Raw genomic sequence first — 20,577 nt, 5'->3', positions numbered from 1 at the left:
TTATTTCTTCAAAAAAAGTCAATCAGGTCAATATGGTTGTGTGGAGCTGAAGGGGACCGAATGAAGGAACCTCAGAGTTCCATTATACGTATTGTTGGATTTGACTTATAACTAACTTTTCAAAATGCAAATCAAGCACTGATACCCTTTCAGTGGCTAACACTATTCAGAAGTTCGGAGAGTGTTTCTGGGAGTTTTAGTATTTACAGGGCCCCCAATCCATAAAAAGATTTACAACCTTTGGGTTCAGTGGCCCAAAGTGTTACTTAAACTGAACATTTGTGATTTTTTTCCTTAAAATGTCAGAAAGGAAATGCCCTCAACGTCAAGACAACAATTAATCAACTTCTGTAGCAAATGAAGGTCAACAAGGAAAACACCACCAATAGTCTCAGAGCCCAGTACCAACTTTACGTGGTTTTGCACATAAGTTATAACCTGAGTTGCATTTCATTTGAGAAAAATAATTGTGTAGAAAAATCACTAACTACTCCAGCTCCCTGGCTTAGTGTGAGAGATACAACAGAGAACTTTGGAGTTCTTTAATCTTTTTGATTAACAGCCACACATTGACACTTATGTGCTGATGGTTGTTGTTGTCTAATATACATTTAATGACTTTTATTTCATTTTTATTCACAGCTTTAACCGCCTTGATTTACCACCTTATGAATCTTTTGAAGAGTTACGAGAGAAGCTTCTTATGGCAGTGGAAAATGCTGAAGGATTTGAAGGAGTAGATTAATTGGCTGCAGTTGTGGTCAATGAGATGCTGCTTATAATTTTTTTGTTTTTTTTTTAGAGATAGGAACTTTACCAGTGGTATCAATTTAATTGCACAGTGATATTGGTACACGGAACAAATTCTTCTATGTTAATTCCTATTTCAAGTTTCTGGAAGGCTGAAAAATTCAAAGCCGACGCTCCAGAAAACAAGTAATAAAAGAAGAAAAGTGGATAAAATGTGTGGATGAGAAGTGCATTTCAATAGGACTTAACTGTGTATTAAAATTGTTCTTTAAAGACTCAATTTAAACGTTTTACCAACTTTGTAACGAAAGTGAATGGAAGCTGTCACTTTCACAGGTATAGTATTATCACTTTGTTTACTCAATGGATTGCAAAATAACCAGTTATATAAAGATTCTTCTAATATAACCCATCCAGTTAAAAGGCACAGTCTGTAAAATGATGAAGATTTGAATCATGTTGTTCATACACATGTAAACATAAAAAGCAGTGTATTGACATTTTCACTGTGAAACATATGTGCCTCCTTTACCCACCAGTCATGAACAAAAAGCACTTTTATGTTATGGTGACATTGTTTAACACCTTGATAGAATGTGAAAACTGAGCTAAATGATATTTTTATTTAACAAAATTGTTACAAATGAACATAAATGGGATCTCAAAGGAAAATTACAGTAACAAGGTATTATCTTTATTTTTAACAATATGTTCCATTTAGCCGAATAAACTAAATGTGGTTATCCATTGAGCATGCAATCAAATATCATCTGCATTAAGAGGACTGCCAAAAGAAGTACTTGAGGTATTCTCTTTAATTTAAAATGTTACCTGAATTTTTCCCTTTTCTTTTGAACAAGGTGATTGTTTTCTATATAGGATAAAGCAAAATACAGTAACATGCCTGTAACATCTGTAGCATGCATGTTTAAATCCTTAGACTGCTGGTGGGTGCAGGAAATGACTGCTGGCTGGATCTTGAACTTTAATCTCATTCACTGCAGCAGGTAACATAATACACAGTAATTAAGCTACATAAACGCCAGGAGTCATTTTATTATTGTAATACTGACTAACTTTAAAAATTAATACTGACTAACTTCAAAAGTGAACACTGTAATAAAACTAAGATAAAAGACTTAAACACTTCTTACTTCACCACCTTTTTCTTTCCCTAGAATTTTTTTTCACTCCTATGTACTATTTTATTTTAACTTAAACTTTTATACTGACTATTTCTGTACAACCATTCTCCTCCCTTTCTGTTCGTTATTACTTATCTGTCTTCTTCCACTTTACTCCTCCCATCACCCGTTTTAGGGTCAGGAGCAATTTTCCTTTAAAATGTCCGTTTGATTAACTTCAGAATGGCCCTTTTGAGCTAGTTTTAGCCAAACAAATAAGATGAAGATTGCTATGACCAGATAGATGGCCTAGAAAAATGCAACAAATCAGGGAGGAGCTCTAACAAATGCGTATCTTCTGTGACATCTTTTCCTCCCTTCCACTCGGATGATTTTTATATTTGAAATCTTCAAAATGAAAGCCAACCAATCAAGTTCTTGATGACTAATGTATTTGTCTCGTTATTGGTAAAGCTATGCTTATTTTTTTAAACGTGTTCTGTTGTAACACCAAGAAATCTAAGGGCACTTTATACATGGCTATTAATTGTTTTTAAATGTGTACATTTTTAATACAGAGCTCAGTGTCCGCTGCAATATGAATGCTGTGCACATCAGCCTACATTTTTGTTATTAATGATGCAACAAAACGAATGTAGAGCTGCCAATCATCATCTTTTTTTCTTTTTTCGCAATGTGCTTTATCCCTTTCAAAGCACACTATGTAATTTCAAAACTCACCTCAGATATGTAACAACATCTCCTGAAATTCTCCTCTCCCTACTAAATCCCCAAAAAATAAACTTTCCTTATTAATGTCACAAATTTTGTAATTTGTATTTTATGCATATACTTCAATGAGATTAAAAGTATTTATCTAACTTAGCACAGTGATGAAATGCAACAAACCTCTTAATCCTGAATATTGCTTGAAAGCTGTCTGATCTCTGTTGAAGCCTTCATACAGCCATGTTAAAGATGGGTTGGTCTCCGTAATTGAGTTCAGTTCTCCTACTTTTTTTAATTCCCTGTGTACTTCATTTCCGCCCCCGCCCCCCTCCCCAAGGTGACAGTAAATTGCAGCCCATCATTTGCTTTATGTCTAAGTGTTCTAAGTTGTTAATAATTCCATGACCACTGTTGAAACTGCTCCATAGATGTTGACCTTCTAATATGGCAAACTGACTGCGTGTTTGCAAATCTACTGATCATGCCGCTTAGAAAATGAGTACTTTTGCCTGCAACAGTGATGTGTAACTCCTTATGATTGTGCAGCCTGTGTCTAAATTGCATCTGATTTGATGGAAAGAACGTGCTGTATCACCTGCCCTATTGGGTCAGTCTCCGAATCAGCAGCAGTGCTGAAAAATGTAATTGCCTTTCAGAATTAACTGTGCCACTTATTCTAAGAGCCATTAATAAAAATTACTATTTTAAAAAGAAAAGAAAATCAAATTTAATAAGCTCAAGACAGTCCAGAAGTACATGTCAGTACTTTGAAGTGTGGTCACAGTTGTAATATAGGCAAAGTGTCACAAACAGTAGTGGGATAAATGACCAATTAAGCTGTTTGTGTGTTGTTGGCCAAGACACTGGGGAGCTCTTCCTGCCCCTGTTGAAATTGTGTCATAGGATCTTTTACATCAAAGAGGGAAGACGGAGCTTCACTTTAACATCAGGTCCAAAAAGAAGCCCTTCGATACTGCAGTTTGTGTTCTGGGAGACTTGCACCTATAACCTTCTAACTGAGGGGTGGGAGCCAAGGCTGGCATACAACAAAAGTAGTCCCAGTGGGTGTTTGTGTGGGCTTGACTTTGATACTTCGGATGGCATCACGCTTGGTTGCTCAGCTCTCAAGATTTTGAGACCCAGATTTTCAGCCTGGTCAGACTCCCGCTGGAAAAGGGAGACCGTTTATTTAAATTTATTTAAATGCTGTTTTATATGTGCGTCGTGAGCCCGGTGCTCAATTGTCCAGGCTTGCTTGCCTTTATGGCCTCACCGGAGAGAACCACCTGTTCCCCATGAACAAGGAACAATCATGTTGGCCGTGCCGGTGTAACCAGAGGCCGTTGAAGCCCCCCCAGAGAGGCCAAGGTCAAGGCAGGGTTATCCTGTGGGCAGTGCCAAGATGGCACTTGGGCAATGCCTACTGGGCAACTTGGCACTGTCCATTGGGCAGTGCCGGGGATGGGGCTAGTGAGGGTGGGGTCAATGGGACAGTGCCAGGAGGTTGGGCCAATGGGGGTGTGGGGTGGGACCATTAGGGGACAGGGCCAGTGTGGTGTGGAGAGGCCTGCTGCCACTCTACAATCAGCAAGAGGGGAAACAGGGCCACAATTGACCTGGGTGGCGACAAGGGCTGCATCTCAGGCCACAGGCCCCCGTGATGCATGGGTGCTGGCAGAAACTGTCTGCAGTAGCAGGGGCCTAACAGCTCTCTCTCTATCTGTTAGACCCCTACTAATGGACATGTGCAGCATCAGAGCTCTGCACATACACAATACCTCCCTCTAGAGGCTGGCTGGTGAATTAAGCCCTGCCCACAGCCGCTATTGGCTAGAAACTGGCTCGCCCCCTTTTCGGAGACTAAGTGCATAAGATAGGGTGTGAAAGCTCACCCAAAAAACGTATCAGGAACTCTCCCATTTTCAAGCTAGCTGGATACATATGTTGAGATTTTACAGCCTCACTCAACTGTAAAATCCTGCCCAAGGTCAATGAACCTACCTATTGTCCACCCCTTTCCCGCTGCAATTCCCATGGCAAGCAGCGTGGTAAAATTCCAGCCTTAGACGCAATCTCGTAAAATTCCGCACATGGAGTTTAGCGTGTGCACATTCATATCTGGGTAAGTGGTGAGCTCAAGGGGACTGATGAAACAGATGCTACAGAAAAAATGATGTTGAGGACTTCAGCTCGAAATGGAATTCTGAAAAAAGGCTGAACGCTTTGATAGAACATTGGCTTTCTAAAGAATAAAGACTTATTTTTATGTGTCATCAGAATAAGATATCTTTACTGATGTAAACAAACTGAATCTGCCACTCTTGTATGAACGTACTAAATGTCTATAAAGTCATTTGCAAAGGGAATTGTTCCAGAGTAATGGTGAACAGCTAATATGATTCCTAGATGTAAAAAGGGAGCTCAAAGGAAAGGGAATTAAAGACCAATTGGCTTGACATTGGTAGCTGGGAAGTTAATAGCATCCTTAATGAATAGAAGACTATTTATAATGATGAGTAATTGGCATAAATTTAAAGAGGGAAGATTGCGTGACAAAGTCATTGAATTATTTGAAAAAGTAAGAGAAAAAATTAACGAGGATAAAGCTATTGATGTAATTATTTAAAAAACGAAAAATGACATTAAATAACTAATGATTAAGATCAGAATACATGGAGTCAAGCACAAATAACAGGATGGATTACAAGCTGACTGCAAAATAGAAAATTATAGACGGTAAAATGTAATTATGCAGATTGGCAAAAAATGGGAATTAGTGTTCCACAAGAATTGGTGCTGAGACCGCTGATATTCACCATTTCCTTAAATGGTTTGGATGCAGGATTGGAAGTGCAAATTCAAAGTTTGCTGACACCAAATTGAGGGTCCTGTTAATGCAGAGGAAGACTGCAACAAAACACAGGAAATCAATAATAAACTTGCAGAATGGGTATGTCATTGGCATACCAACTTCAACGTAGATAAGTGTGAGGTAGTACATTTTGGTAGCAAGAATAAGGAGGTGTTGTACTCATTGACTGGGGCAAGATTTTGCTTTTTGGATGGGAACTCCCACATTAGGTGTGGGAAGCAGTCAGCTGACAGCGATTTCCCCCAAAAATGGTCAATTAATGGCCATAGGATGGGCTTGCCATCAATTAAAGGTGGGGAACAGGCTCTTGAAGCTGCAGGTCCAAGAGGAGACTCTCCAGCTCAGAAGGAGCTGAAATCTGCAGCTCAACTGAAGGAGAGAGGGTACATCTCTATGCTCTCCAATTTTTAAATTAAAAATTCGATTCAACAAGTGGGTCACTGTTTTAGAAGGAGGACCCATCCACAGGATGACCTATTATCATAGTTGAGGCCAAGCATATGGGGAAGGTCTCAAAGTCTACTTGAACCTGAGCTGTGTGCCAGATGCTGCTGCCAGGCAGCTGGCCTATTCCTGAGGGGAACACACAGTTGGCCTCTGCCAATTAACCTTAATAAGCTTAAAGAGTATCCACAATTTGCTACCTGCCACTTTGACTGCCAACCCTGCCTTTGGAAAAATGACTGGTAAATGCGATGGTGCTGGCACACCACACTAGTTAGCAACAGAAACTTTGGTGCCCTTCTGTTTCTGTACTACCTTCCTATGAAGGATGAAAATCCTACCTTTTGTCTAAACTGAGCAGAGTTGATTCACAAATTAATGAAAGAGGTGATGCATGTTAACAAAATAATTTAAACAAACATAGCACTCATTTAGAGAGGAATAGAATTTGAAAAACATTTAGTTAAGGCATATGTGCAACATTGGTTGACTGATTTGAAACTGAGTATTTTCCAATCTTCATATCACAAGAAGGATGTGGAGGCAGTAGAGAAGATGCATTGCTGGTATGCTAGGAGGAGACCAGAAATCAGACAGTACAACATGCAGGAATACTGAACGAGCTTAGGTTATGGGGAAAAAGCAGGATTAGGCTATTGAGTTGGATGATCAGCCATGATCGTAATGAATGGTAGCGCAAGCTTGAAGGAATAAAAGGCCTCCTGCTCTAATATTCTATGTTTCTATGCGGGCAAGTGGAAAGTATTCCATAGCACTCCTGCCTTGTGCTTGTAGATTGTGGTCGGTCTTTGGGGAGCCAGGAGGTCAGTTATTTGCCACAGAGATTCTAGCCTGTAATCTGCTCTTGTAGCCACATTATTTATTTATATGGCTATTCCAGTTAAGTTTCGGGTTAACGGTAACCCCCAGGGTGTTGATTAAGCAGCGGTAATGCCATTGAAAAACAAGGGTGATGGTTAGATTCTCTCTTGTTGAAGGTGGCTGTTACCTGGTACTTGTGTGCACAAATGTTACTTGCCACTTGTCAGTCAAGCCTGGATATTTGGACATGGATTGCTTCAGTAACCGAGGAGTGGCAAATTTTATTGAACAATGCAGTCATCAGAAAACATTTTGGCTTCTCACCTTATGATGGAAGGAAGATCATTGATGAAGCAGCTGAAGGTGGTTGCGTCTATGCTCCCCGAGAAACTCCTGTAGTTATCTCCTGGGGTACTAATTATTATGCATAAATACTTATTCACAGAATAAGAAGCAAAGGCTTATAAACTTAGGATCAAATAAAAAAATTATAATCAGAGATTACTTGGATTCCATTTTTATTGCAACATTTCTGGATGAAATATAAAGAAACCATAGCTTGAGTTGTAATTTCTAAGAATTAGTAAAAAGATTTCTATAATGAGAGTAAAATACTGTGGTTGCTGGAAATCTGAAATTGAAGAAAAGTAATGCAGGAAATGCTCAGCGTATCAGGAACTTTCTGTGGAGAGGAATGGTGTTAACGTTACTCGTTGATAACATATTATTGGAATAGATGATCAATCTTTTTCTCTTTTATTTTCTCTTTATTAAAAGTTTCCACATTTTAAGAATGTTCAGTAAACTAAAGATACATTATAATCTTGTTTACTTTTTTTTAACATACATTCAATGCTCTCTGCCCTTCATGGTTTCTTAAACCTCTGCACAGTGGATTGTGATCAGATATTTGTCATGAATTTTTTTGTACTTTTCTTGAGATAAAAGTAGAGTTTAATTTTAAACCACTAACTTTTTCTGTTCATCATTCTGTTGTATTTTTTCTCAGTTTAAATTTGTGTATTCCACTGTTAATCTTGTTAATGAATTCATCTTGTGTTTTGCTCATTAATAAAGATACTTATTTGATTTCTCAGCTTGTATTCCCAAAACTCAAACATGTGAATGGAAGCTCAAAAAAGACAGTAGGACTAGGGGGCACAGCCTCAAGATAAAGGGGAGGCGGTTTAGAACGGAGTTGAGGAGGAACTTCTTCACTCAAAGGGTGGTGAATCTCTGGAATTCTCTGCCCGTTGAAGTGGTGGAGGCTGCCTCGCTAAATATTTTTAAGAAGCGGGTTGATGGGTTCTTGATAAGAGAGGGGATTAAGGGTTATGGGGAGAGGGCGGGAAAGTGGAACTGAACCACAACAGATCAGCCATGATCTTATTGAATGGCGGGGCAGGCTCGAAGGGCTAGATGGCCTACTCCTGCTCCTATTTCTTATGTTCTTATGTTCTTATGAAGCACAATGGAATACAATCTATTCCAAATAGTGGGCGGTCCATAAGTGGTGTGATTACAACATTTGTCTATTAATGCTGGTGTTATCCATTGATACTAGACTAGGTTTGACTTTAAATTCCTGATTATTTATGAGTTGGAGCAGTCATCAATGTCACTGTTGTGCTATTAACCTGTAGTTCCACACCCAATACGTTAATGGGAAATTAATTCAGGTTTTTTTACTTCAACAATAATAACTACTTCAGTTATGAAGATGCTGAATTATGGTTTGGATTTTAGCAAATGCTGTGTGATGTTGAATAGATACTTCCATTTATGTTTCAGACAACTGCAAAAAATGTAAAGGACAAAGGTTGGACTGCTTTGGAAGTGCTTAATTTCATTATTAACCCTTTAGCATTGAGGAATATCAATGAGATTAGTTATCCATCTGCTAATCTTAATACTTAAATGACATTTGACCATAAGTGCAAATTGAGTTTTATCTAATGAGAGTAGGGTAAGGAACTAATGAATATTTTCTGGCTTCCATTTTGACTTTACTCGACATGGATAAGACATAACCTCACTTCACATTATTGCAAATGAGGATCAAACGTGTTATACAATGAGCATTTCATTATTACTGGATTTCTTTTTGGGAATCCATAAAATCTATTTGCACAATATTCTGTTCTGATCTTGCTATAGTGAAACTATTATTAGAAAATTAACTTGCCTATTTCACAATCAGAAATTGCACTCAGTTTGATGCAATGCCATTTATTTTGTTTCTAAAATTTTTTTTTTAATGATTTGATGGCAATTTAAAGTTTTACACCAGTGTTAAGCTGGCAATGTTGAATTGGGTAAAAAGTCTGACAACAGCAGGTTTAAGTCCAACCAATTTATTTGATAGTAAACTCACTAGCTTTTGGGTTTGTCCCTTCGTCAGGTGAATGACGAAGGGACAAACCCGAAAGCTAGTGAGTTTACTATCGAATAAATCGGTTGGACTTAAACCTGCTGTTGTCAGACTTTTTATTGTGTTTACCCCAGTCCAACGCCAGCATATCCACATCAGTGTTGAATTGGTCATCAGTTATACACCAAATGATTTTTTTCTCCCTGTTTCTAACCAGAACTTTTCACTTTGGGTTTAAAATGAGCAATGTAGAATCGGCCACCCATAATGTATTTGCCACTATTATAATGTTGACGTATAATGACTGACCAATTGAATAGATTGATGTTTGTGATCAGTGATGAACAAATATTCTATCTGCATTCTGGACTCAACATGTGAGTCCAATAATTTTAGATGATAACCCCTTCCCTCCATTTTGCTTAGTTATTTTTCTTCTTGCTGGTTCAGATTTTTCCAATTTGTTTACTTCTTTCATTTGCATTTGGAAACCTGATATCTGCCATTCACACCTCATCAAGACACATCTTTTGCTTCTTGAAACCACATCCTCAGGGGAAAAGTCCTGTCAGTTAACTCTCCACAGATACCGCATTTCTAGCACTTATTTTTATTTCAAATTTTCAATATTTTGCTTTTGTTCTAGCAATCTCTCTGGTAAGGATTCCAGCACCATGCCATAGAGTGCTATTGCAGTGTTCTTTATTGGGCATTCATAGCATTGAGCATCAGTGATGATATCAGGTTGTGCAAGCAGTCAATCACATGGAAGGATATTCCCAGTCAGAAAAACATTTTTAAACCTATTTTATTATAAAGGAGTTTAAATCTAATTAACAGAACATGATGCATGCAATATTTTTTTCAGGTCAGTTTTCATTGTTCATCAAACTAATCACGCCATTGTTAATATCCAGTAACACTTGATTAAATGAGATTGCGCCTTGATAAGCCTGAAAAGGTTTAATGTGGGAGTGTTGAAATTCTCCCTGATTTGAGTGATGGTTGCCTCTGGGGGGAGCCACAGAGCAGCCTGAGTCCTGACTGATGGACAGCGATGTCAGAATTTCCATGCTAATCTGCACATGCCTGAAAACCTGATGTTGCAACAGTTTCAGATAGTGAATGCCGATAGTTTGCCAGAACCCATCTCATTGCCTACTATTTTACACCCATTTTTCATATTGCTAGGATTGGAAAAACACTCTATATGTTTGTTAAAATTAATAAGCGTATATTTATCCAAAAAATCCATTTTAATGGAGAGGCAATGGCCTTTTGATTTTATTTATTTTGTCGCATGTATTAGTATACAGTGAAAAGTATTGTTTCTTGCGTACTATACAGACAGCATAATGTACATAGAGAGGGAAAGGAGAGAATTCAGAGTGTAGTGTTACAGTAATAGCTAGGGTGTGGAGAAAGATCAACTTAATGCGGGATAGGTCCATTCAAAAGTCTGGCAGCAGGAAAGAAGCAGTTGTTGAATTGATTGGTACATGTCCGATGACTTTGTATCTTTCTCCCGCAGAAGGTGGAAGAGATTATGTCCGTGATATGTATGGTCATTAATTATGCTGACCGCTTTTCTGAGGCGGTGGGAAGTGTAGTCAGTGGATGAGGTGCTGGTTTGAGTGATGGACTGGGCTTTGTTCACGACCTGTTGTTATTTCTTACGCCTTTGTGTTGCAACCAGAAAGAATGTTTTCTGTGGTGCATCTGTAAAAGGTGAGTCGTTGCAGACATGCAAAATTTCCTTAGTCTTCTGAGAAGGTAGAGGCATTGGTGGACTTTCTTACTGATTACTTTGACGTGGAGAGCCCAGGACAGGTTGTTAGTGATCGGGATACCTAAATATTTGAAGGTCTCGACCATTTCTACTTCATCCTCATTGATGTAGACAAGGGCATGTCCTCCACTATGCTTCCTCAAGTCCATGACTGCCTCCTTTATTTCGTTGACATTGAAGGGGAGATTATTGTCATCGCACCAGTTCACCAGATTCTTTGTCTCTTTCCTATACTTCGTCTCATCATTGTTTGAGATCCGACCCTCTAGGATATTCCTGTTCATCCATGGTTTCTGGTTGAGACACTACACACTTACTAATATGGCCAATTACTGTAGTGGCATGTTCGTTCAGGATGGTCGCAGAGTTTTTAAATACTGATCAGTTTGCTGACTCCAAGCAGTCCTATAGAAGATCATCTGATTCCTCAGAACAACATTGCATGACTTTCTTTTGAAGGATTCTCCTGTTTCAATTTTTGCTCATAAGCCAGGAGAAGAAGCACAGCCTTGTGGTCTGCTTTGCCAAAGTGTGGATGGTAGTGGTATGATGTGGTATCTACTGGTATAATTGCTACATTAATAATCTACAAACTCAGCTAATGTTCTGGGGAACCGCATTCAAATCCCACCACAGCAGATGGTGGAATTTGAATTCAATAAATAATATCTGGAATTAAGCATCTATTGATGACCATAAAACTATTGCCAAATGTCAAAAAAAAATCTGCTTCACTGATGTCCTTTAGAGAAGGAAATCTGCAGTCCTTACCTGGTCCGGCCTACATATGACTCCAGAGCCACAGCAATGTGGTTGACTCTTAACTGCCCTCCAAGGCAACTAGGGATGGGCAATAAATGCTGGCCAGCCAGCAATGCCCATGTCCCACGAATTAATAAAGAAAGGATACCTGAGTAATAAAGTTGCAACATTGTAATTGGTTAGAATTCCATGAGGACTGGTCTCTAAGCCAGAGGGTTCATAAATTCATAAGATACAGGAGCAGAATTAGGCCATTTGTCCCATCAGTCCACGACACCATTCCACCCTTGAATTTGTAGCATTTTAACCTAATTTTTAGTTCATTTCAGTTTTGTATTTGTTTCAATTTTTGATTATTCTCCCATTAGCCCACCTGTCCTGAAGGTGACCACACTTCCAGTTGTGAGAGGTGACCATGAATGTTGGACTACTTGATCATTTGATGATTGCAACAGAACCAGAAATTAAAGTTGGACCACTACTTGCTAGATACCAGCTTGAGAGAAACTCAACAGATTTTCCACTTTTCCTCTTTATCCTGTCAATGCCGCGGCTTGTCCCTTCAGCTACCCTGCCTGAAATTTCCTGATTTTGTAATGACTTGATACAGCACCATATGATGTATTTGTTAAATTATCTGAAATCATTTAAGGTTGAAATCGAGGCATGAATCACCATTAAAACTGAGGTAGTTGAGGTGCCTTTTCCTCTTTCTCCAGAAAGCAATGCAAACCGCATATTTCTAATGCTGACATCAGTCACAATAGTTTTGAATATACTATTATGTTAACCACCTCAATTGTTTTAAATTGGTTCTACTTTTGTCTCTAAATGGCCATTTAAAATAACATTGGAAAAGGATATTGATTTGATTTACTATTGTCACATATATTGGGATACAGTGAAAAGCATTGTTTCTTGCGTGCTATACAGATAATACTGTTCGTAGAATGCATGGGGAGAGAGGGTGTAGAATATATTGTTACAGTCATAATTAGGTTGTAGAGAAAAATCAGCTAATACATGGTAGGTCAATTGAAAAGTCTGATGACGTAGGGAAGAATCTGTTCCTGAGTTGGTTGGTATGTGATCTCAGACTTTTGTATCTTTTTCCCGATGGAAGAGAGTATGTCCAGGGTATGTGTGGTCCTTGATTATGATGGCTGCTTTTCTGAGGCAGCGACAAGTGTAGACGGAGTCAGTGGATGGGAGGCTGGTTTGTGTGATGGACTGGGCTTCGTTCATAATTTCTTGCAGTCTTATATTCAAGTAAGGTGTAATCACCAGTGAAAGGTGGTTTAGGTTTTGTGGTACTGATAGTGCTTTGTACAAAAGAGTTAAAAAGATTTAATGCACACCACTGTTTGAAATAGTCTTCAATTATTTTCACATCTGCCCAACCATCAGCATCTCTCCTGCAGCATGTGACACAACTATGGCAAATTTTTAGTGCCAGCACAAATTGCATCTCTGTACTTATGGTGGTCCCTTAATCTATTCACTGCCCAGGCACCAAGTGCCCAACTGTACTTCACCCAATTTGCCATGTCAGGGTTGTTGGGTAGCTATTTAAGTGTAGAGAACGTAAGATGAAATCCTTTCACATTGAACCAGTGTTTTCCAGTCCAAGTCTAGTTAATTATAGCACTCTCAAATGCTGAGATGAGCTGCCTTATTAAGTGAGTGGGGATCAAACAAGAGACCTCTTTTGCTTAATTACATCAGTTCAGTGCATCAACAGGCATTGCATTTTTCCATGGCCATTTAGGAGTTTTGGCCAAACCTATAAAGAAGCCATACTCACTATTACTGATGGAACAGATGTTTTACTATTTTAAAGCTCTCGTCACATTGGTGTAATGATACAAATGTTAACCACAGCTTTGGAAAATTAAACTCAGTTATGGGTATTAGCATAATCTCTGTGTTTCTGATCAATTATTTTCTACTGAACACTCCCCTTACTTATAGTCAATATTTGTACATGATTTTACTCCAGCCTAATTTAACTTTCCTTTCCATGTCCCACCTTCATATCAATTTTCCTTATTAAAACATGCAAATTAAAAGCAGTTGGCCACTCAAGCTCACTTTGCCATTCACCAAGATCGTGGCAGATCTGATAGTAGCTTCAATTCCACACTCCTGCTTAGCCTCAATAACCTTTCAGCCCCTTGTTAATCAAAATTCTATCTACTGCTGCTTTTAAAATATTCAAAGACTCTGCCTCCACACTACCTTTTGAGGAAGAGAATTCCCGAAACTTTCAACTCTCTGATGAGAAAAAAATTATCCTTATCTCTATCTTAAATGGAGGACTTGTTATTTTTAAAGAACAAACAAAAGCACAGCATGGGAATAGGCCCTTTGGCCCTCCAACCCTTTACCTGTCATGATGCTCTAACTGCACTTAAGAAAACCTTCTGCCCTTACTCAGTCCATACTGCTCTATTCCTCCCTATTCATGTACCCCTCCAGATGCTTCTTAAATGTAGCTAAAGTGCTTGTTTCCACCACCACCTCTGGCATCTCGTTCCAAGCACCCATCACTCTGTGTAAAAAAAAAACTTCCCTGCACACCTCCCTTAAATTTTCCCCCTCTCACCTTGAACCTGTGCCCACTTGTAATTGATACTTCCACCCTGGGAAAACAAAAGTGACTTCAAGTTCTAGATTTTTCCACAAGCCGAAAATTCTTTTCACATCATCCTTGTTAGTACACCTCAACATCTTGAATGTTTCAATCAAGTCCCCTCTTACTCTTCTCAACTTCAGCAGATACAATCCTAGCTTGTCCAACCTTTCCTCAAAAGACAACCAACCATTCTCGGTGTTAGTCAAATGAACTTTCTCTAATCTGCTTCCAATGAATTTGCATTGTTCCTTTTAAATAAGGTGATCAATACAGTACACAGTACTGTAGATGCGGTCTCAACAAAGCTGTGTATAATTGACACAAGACCTCTCTATTTTTGTATTTAATTCCTGTCACAAAAAAAAATAGCATTCTATTACTTTGCTGATTACTTGCTGTATCTGCACACTAACCTTTAGTAGTTCATGCACTAGGACACTCAGATCCCTCTGCATCTTGGAGCTCTGCAATCTCTCACCATTTAGATGAAATGCTTTTTTATTCTTCCTGTTCAAAAGGATTGATGTTGTTATATAAAACTGTTGTAAATTTTGACTTACTAATTATCATGTAGTCTTGACTGCTTAAAAAAAGCTTATTCTTGTTTAGTTTTCTTTACATATATAAAGTAATTTATAAATTCATCGGAATTAGGAGCAGGAGTTTGCCATTTGACTTATCAGTTGGCCTACCATTTAAAAAGATCATGGCTGATTTGATTGTGTCCTTAATGCCTTCCGCCATAACCTTTGATTCCCTTGTCAATCAACAATCCAGCCCTGAATATATTTAGTAATCCAACCTTCACTGCTCCCTGGGGGAAAAGAATTCCAAAATCTAATGACCCTCAAAAACATTCCAGCTCAGAGAATGTTAATTGGGAGACCACTTATTTTGAAACTGTACCCCTCAATTCTATTCATCCCACAAAAGGAATCAACCTCAAATTTATCCAAGTTCCCACAGAATCTTTATCCTTTCATGGGATATAGGTGTCGCTGGCAAGGCTAGCATTTGTTGCCCATTCTTAATTGCCCTTGAACTAAATGGCTTGCTGAGCTATGTCAGAAGCAGTTAAATGTGTGTCTGAAATCACATGGAGGTCAAACCAGGTAAGGATACAGATTGCTTTCTTTAAAGGGCATTAGTGAATCTGATGGATATAGCTATCATTAGACTTTTAATTCCAGATTTTGTATTGAATTCTCATCTTCTCCCAACGTGGGTTTGAAGATGTGGGGGGGATCCAAACCTGGGACCCTTTTGTCTCTGGATTACAGTCCAGTGACAATACCCTTATGCTACCCCATTCCTAATTATATGCTTCATTTAAATCAGCACTTATTCTTCTAAATGCCAATGAATATAGACGTAATCTGTTCAACAGTTCCTCTTAAGATGAAATCAACTGAGTGGACATTCTCTAAACCTTCCAGTGTGTAAAGAGACCAAAACTACACGCACTATTTCAGAAACGGGTTTATTAAGGCCTTGTTTTGCTGTAGCAACACTTCCCTATTTTTATATTCCTCTCTCATTGCAATAAGTGTGAAGTTTCCATTTGCCTTCCCAATATTGTGCTGTACCTGCATGCTAGTTTTTTTTTTGAGATTCATGTACCAGCAACCCAGATTCCTCTGTACCACAGACTTGTAGAGTTTCTGTTCCCTCTCCATCCATATTCCCATATTATCCATGCATTGTTCCATGATTTTGTGCATTAATTATTTATTTATACAAAATAATCCCAGTGTGTAATTAATACTAAATAGAGTAGATTCTAATTATAAGATAACTCTGATAGCGCATCAATTGTTCATAGCTTCCTGTAATATAACAAGGTAAACTATTCTGGTTCTAAGGGAGTATTTGTAGCAATTTACCAGAGAAGAAGGCATTGATGTTCTATGTTGATATTGACCCTGATTTTTGTGGGAATAATCACAGTGAGACGAGTAAATGTCAGTAATTTCCTGCACCTGCAGATGTACTGTAAATTCCACAAATCAGAAAATTGTTATCCTAAATGCTCATTCCCTCCTCAAGCTTCATTGCACCCATATCTCGTTAATTGAGCATTAAAATGCCTGAAGGGTTTGAAGTTCTACTTCCCAACTAGCTACCCACTAACCAGGCCAGAAAAGATAGGGGCATTGTTCACTTATGGCCAAGTGAATTTTTAATAGAATGTCAAGTCTTAATTTCTACAATCTCTCAATCATTGAAAACTTACTTTTACAAGTGTTTAAGTTTTAAGTCTTTCAAACTTGTATTATTGTTGGAGATTTAAAACAAAACTTAAAATTTTACTTTATTATCATTTAGATTTTTTAATCTTTTACCTTAATCTCTCTTAATCGCATCTTTCTTTTCACTGCTTTATTACACTTCTTGTGCATTAGTTTACTCTGAATTAAATATTCAAAAGGGCACTTCATGGTTTAGACTCCGCATGTCTTTGTAAGGATTCTTTAATCTGCATACTCTTCATAAGATGCAGCACTGAGATAGCTCTCAATTACTATCAATTGCAAAATAGACCCCTGAAAGTTTGGGCACTGTATACTTATGAACATCATTCAATTAATCGCAAAACCTGAGCCACTGTATATAGCATTTTCACCGTTTCTTTTGACAGTACAATTGGAAGGGAACATGGAAGCATATGTTTTGGAAACATTTATAAAAAATAAATGTATAAAATATATAAAATTGTTTCATCAATATCATATGAATTTCAACTCCATTGGAGAACAATGCCATGCAGGTAGTTAAAAAAATTGAACATTTACTATTCTGAGTGAGATGGGAAATACCCTTTTTGCTGTTCTGAAACTAAAGAAATAGGATTTGTTGTAATAAGACTTTTTTGGATACTGAAGTTTAATGGCAACATTGAATATGGCATATAACGGGTTCAGGAGTTCCTAGCTATATTAAAGTTTGCTCTCTGAAGGAGAGCCAGCTGAAACAATTTTTCCCCAATTCACTTTCAGCTGAATGTTTTCCTAGGTTCAAGTTGCAGCACTGATGTCAATCCTGTAGAACCACTTTCCCATTTTTCTTATCCAGTCTCAACTGAATAGTTTCCGGAGCTGGCTCAAAAGATGTACAGGGAATTCATTTTTCTTCAACCTAGCTGAGCATTGTTACACAGGTGAACCAGAATCCCATCTATGGTGGATGTAATTGGATCTGAGCCTCTTTTTGTAAAAAAAAATGAATGCAATTGTTTCTGCGATTGATGGAAGCTTAGCAAATTGGTGCAGGTCACTGTATTGCTTGTCTGGTCACCAATTTTGAAATATTTAGGATTGACACCTTTCACATTTCCAGTTTATTGCATGTTGTGCAATAAAATCTCATGTATTACCAATGAAACCTGTTGTCTGTCATTGAAAAATCTCATCCTAGTTTTGCCATCCTGATCAAATCTCAAAAGTGGTATGAATTCATTTACCATGCTCAGCTGCACTGCATCTGGTCTTGAACTCTTATGTCTATATTGTATATCTTGCCTTTTATATGTATGTTTGGCAAGCTGTTTTGCTGGCTTGATTGTTTCTGGAAGTAAGTGTAAATTTCTCTATCCATTTACTTGGTGTACATTTTTTAATTATGAAGGGGAAAGTCCATCAGCTTGCTTTGTTCTTTGAATGTTGATTCTTAACTGTAGTTAATTGATATGGTTCATTGCATTTAGCTTGAAAATAAATACTAGTTTTGGCAGTGAAAAAGGTTTCATTTCCACCATAAACCTTGATGAAAATAAATGTTAATTTATTGATTTTATTAATTGCGAATAATTCCATTGTTGGAATATTTGGAATGTTTCCACTTTTCACAAACAATTTTCATAATAAGTCAGTGGCGCTAAATGACGATTCTGTTTGTTGTGCTCTGTCCTTCATTCTTTTAAATAGTAAATAACAATAGCTGCAATTATGCACATTTTGATATATTGAAAAATAAAGAAATTTGCATGTATACCAATCATTTCCTGTTGATCTCTTTTGCATTATGAAAGTTTATTTGATTACATATAACTATTTTATTTAAAGTTTATTTATTAGTGTCATAAGTAGGCTTGCATTAACACTACAATGAAAGCACTGAAAGTTCCCTAGTCGCCACATTCCAGCGCGTGCTTGAGTACACTGAGGGAGAACTTAGCATGGCTAGTGCACCTAACCAGCATGTCTTTTGGACGGTGGGAGGAAACCAGAGCACCCAGAGGAAATCCACATAGACACAGTGAATGTGCAGACACTGACTCAAGCTGGGAATTGAACCTGGGTCCCTGGCAGAAGTGCTAACCATGTGCCAACATGCCATCCTACTAAGGCAGCTTAACTATTAAGCTGCTAATGGAGAACTTCCAATAAACATTGCATATATAATTTTCACTGTTTTGGGACAGAAGGAAGACATCTATGATGCTAATTTTCTACCTTCCCCCTGTTGTGGAAAACTGCAATGTAAGCCTAAATCACGAAAAGCTAGCATGTAAGTTCAGTTATTTTGCAGGTAATAGAGAAGGTAAATGGAACGTTGGCCTTTATTTCTAAAGGAATGGAGTATAAAAGTAGGGAAATCTTGCTAAAACGGTACAAGGCTTTAGTTAGACCACTCCTGGAATATTATGAAGAGTCTTGGCATTGGAGGCAATGATGTGGAGATGCTGGTTTGGACCGGGGTAAACACAGTAAGAAGGCTCACAACACCAGGTTAAAGTCCAACAGGTTTATTTGGTAATACAAGCCACTAGCTTTTGGAGTGTTGCCCCTTCATCAGGTGAGTGGGAGTTCTGATCACAAACAATGCACATAAAGACACAATCTCAATTTACAAAATAATGGTTGGAATGTGAGTCTTTACAGGTAATCAAATCTTAAAGGTATAGACAATGTGAGTGGAGAGAGGGTTACGTACAGGTTAAAGAGATGTGTATTGTCTCCAGCCAGGACAGTTAGTGAGATTTTGCAAGCCCAGGCAAATCGTGGGGGTTACAGATAGTGTGACGTGAACCCAAGATCCTAGTCGAGGCCGACCTCACGTGTGTGGAACTTGGCTATCAGTCTCTGCTCAGAGACTGTTGAGAGTAGATAAGAATGTTCTCTTCCTGTTGGGGAACACTTCAGCAGTCATGGGCATTTGGCCTCTGATCTTCGGGTAAGCAAAGATCAACAACAATATCCAAGGCGGCTTTCACGACACACGACAGCGCAGAGTCACTGAGCAGAAACTGATAGCCAAGTTCTGCACACATGAGGTCGGCCTCAACTGGGATCTTGGGTTCACATCACACTATCTATAGCCTCCACGATTTGCCTGGGCTTGCAAAATCTCACTAACTGCCCTAGCTGGAGACAATACACATCTCTTTAACCTGTGCTTAACACTCTCTCCACTCACATTGTCTGTACCTTTAAGACTTGATTACCTGTAAGGGCTTGCATTCGACCATTATTTTGTAAACTGAGATTGTGTCTTTATATGCCCTGTTTGTGAACAGAACTCCCACTCACCTCTTAAAGGGGCAGCACTCCAAAAGTGGCTTGTGCTACCAAATAAACCTGTTGGACTTTAACCTAGTGTTGTGAGACTTCTTACTGTATTGGAGGCAATCCAGAGATGGTTTTCTAGGTTGATTGGCAGTGTGGAGGGATTTTCTTATGAGGAGAGGGTGAAAAGTTTGGATATATATTCATTAGAGTTTAGAGGTGACAAAATTGAAGTATTTATGATTCCTAGGGGATAGATGGGGTAGATGCTAATAGGTGGTTTCTCCTTGTATGAGAGTCTAGTACCAGATGACATAACCTAAGTAAGGGGTTGCCCGTTTGCGACCGAGATGAAGAGGAATTTCTTCTCTCACAGGGTAGTGAATCTGTGGAATTCTTTACTACAATGAGCTGGGTCGTTAAGTATATTCAAGGCTGAGATGGACAGAGTTTTAATCAGCAAGGGAATTAAGGGTTCTGGGGGAATAAAGAAGGAAAGTGCAGCTGAAGATTGTCACATCAGATCAGTCAATACAAATCCATAGAAACCCTACAATAGCAAAGAAGGCCATTTGGCCCATTAAGTTTGCACCGACAACAACTCAACCCGGCCTTATCCCCGCAACCCCACATATTCACCCCATTAATCCCTCTGACTACATATCCCTGCACACTAAGGGGCAATTTAGCATGTCCAATGCACCTAACTTTGGTAGGATGGACTATTAATTATGTGGCGAAAAACTGCAGCATGCGACGGTGCAGAGGGACCTCG

General features: G+C 38.5%; 1 protein-coding gene across 9 annotated transcripts in view; it reads left to right on the top strand.

Annotated features, from left to right (window-relative positions):
* nedd4l (NEDD4 like E3 ubiquitin protein ligase) overlaps nt 1-2,699 on the top strand; it is a 427,841-nt gene extending 425,142 nt beyond the window's left edge. For all 9 annotated transcript variants that reach the window (XM_080181786.1, XM_080181803.1, XM_080181795.1 and 6 more), the window contains one exon: nt 643-2,699. In XM_080181786.1, coding sequence (XP_080037912.1) covers nt 643-745 — 103 coding nt within the window. In that variant the 3' untranslated portion in view covers nt 746-2,699. The remainder of the gene's footprint in view (nt 1-642) is intronic.
* The last annotated feature ends 17,878 nt before the right edge of the window (nt 2,700-20,577 follow it).

This window comes from Carcharhinus amblyrhynchos, chromosome 1, assembly GCF_965287045.1.
Source record: "Carcharhinus amblyrhynchos chromosome 1, sCarAmb.v2.hapA, whole genome shotgun sequence".
Classification (NCBI taxonomy): Eukaryota; Metazoa; Chordata; class Chondrichthyes; order Carcharhiniformes; family Carcharhinidae; genus Carcharhinus; species Carcharhinus amblyrhynchos.
Note: the sequence above shows the minus strand (reverse complement) of the source record. Positions and strands in the feature narration are given on the sequence as shown.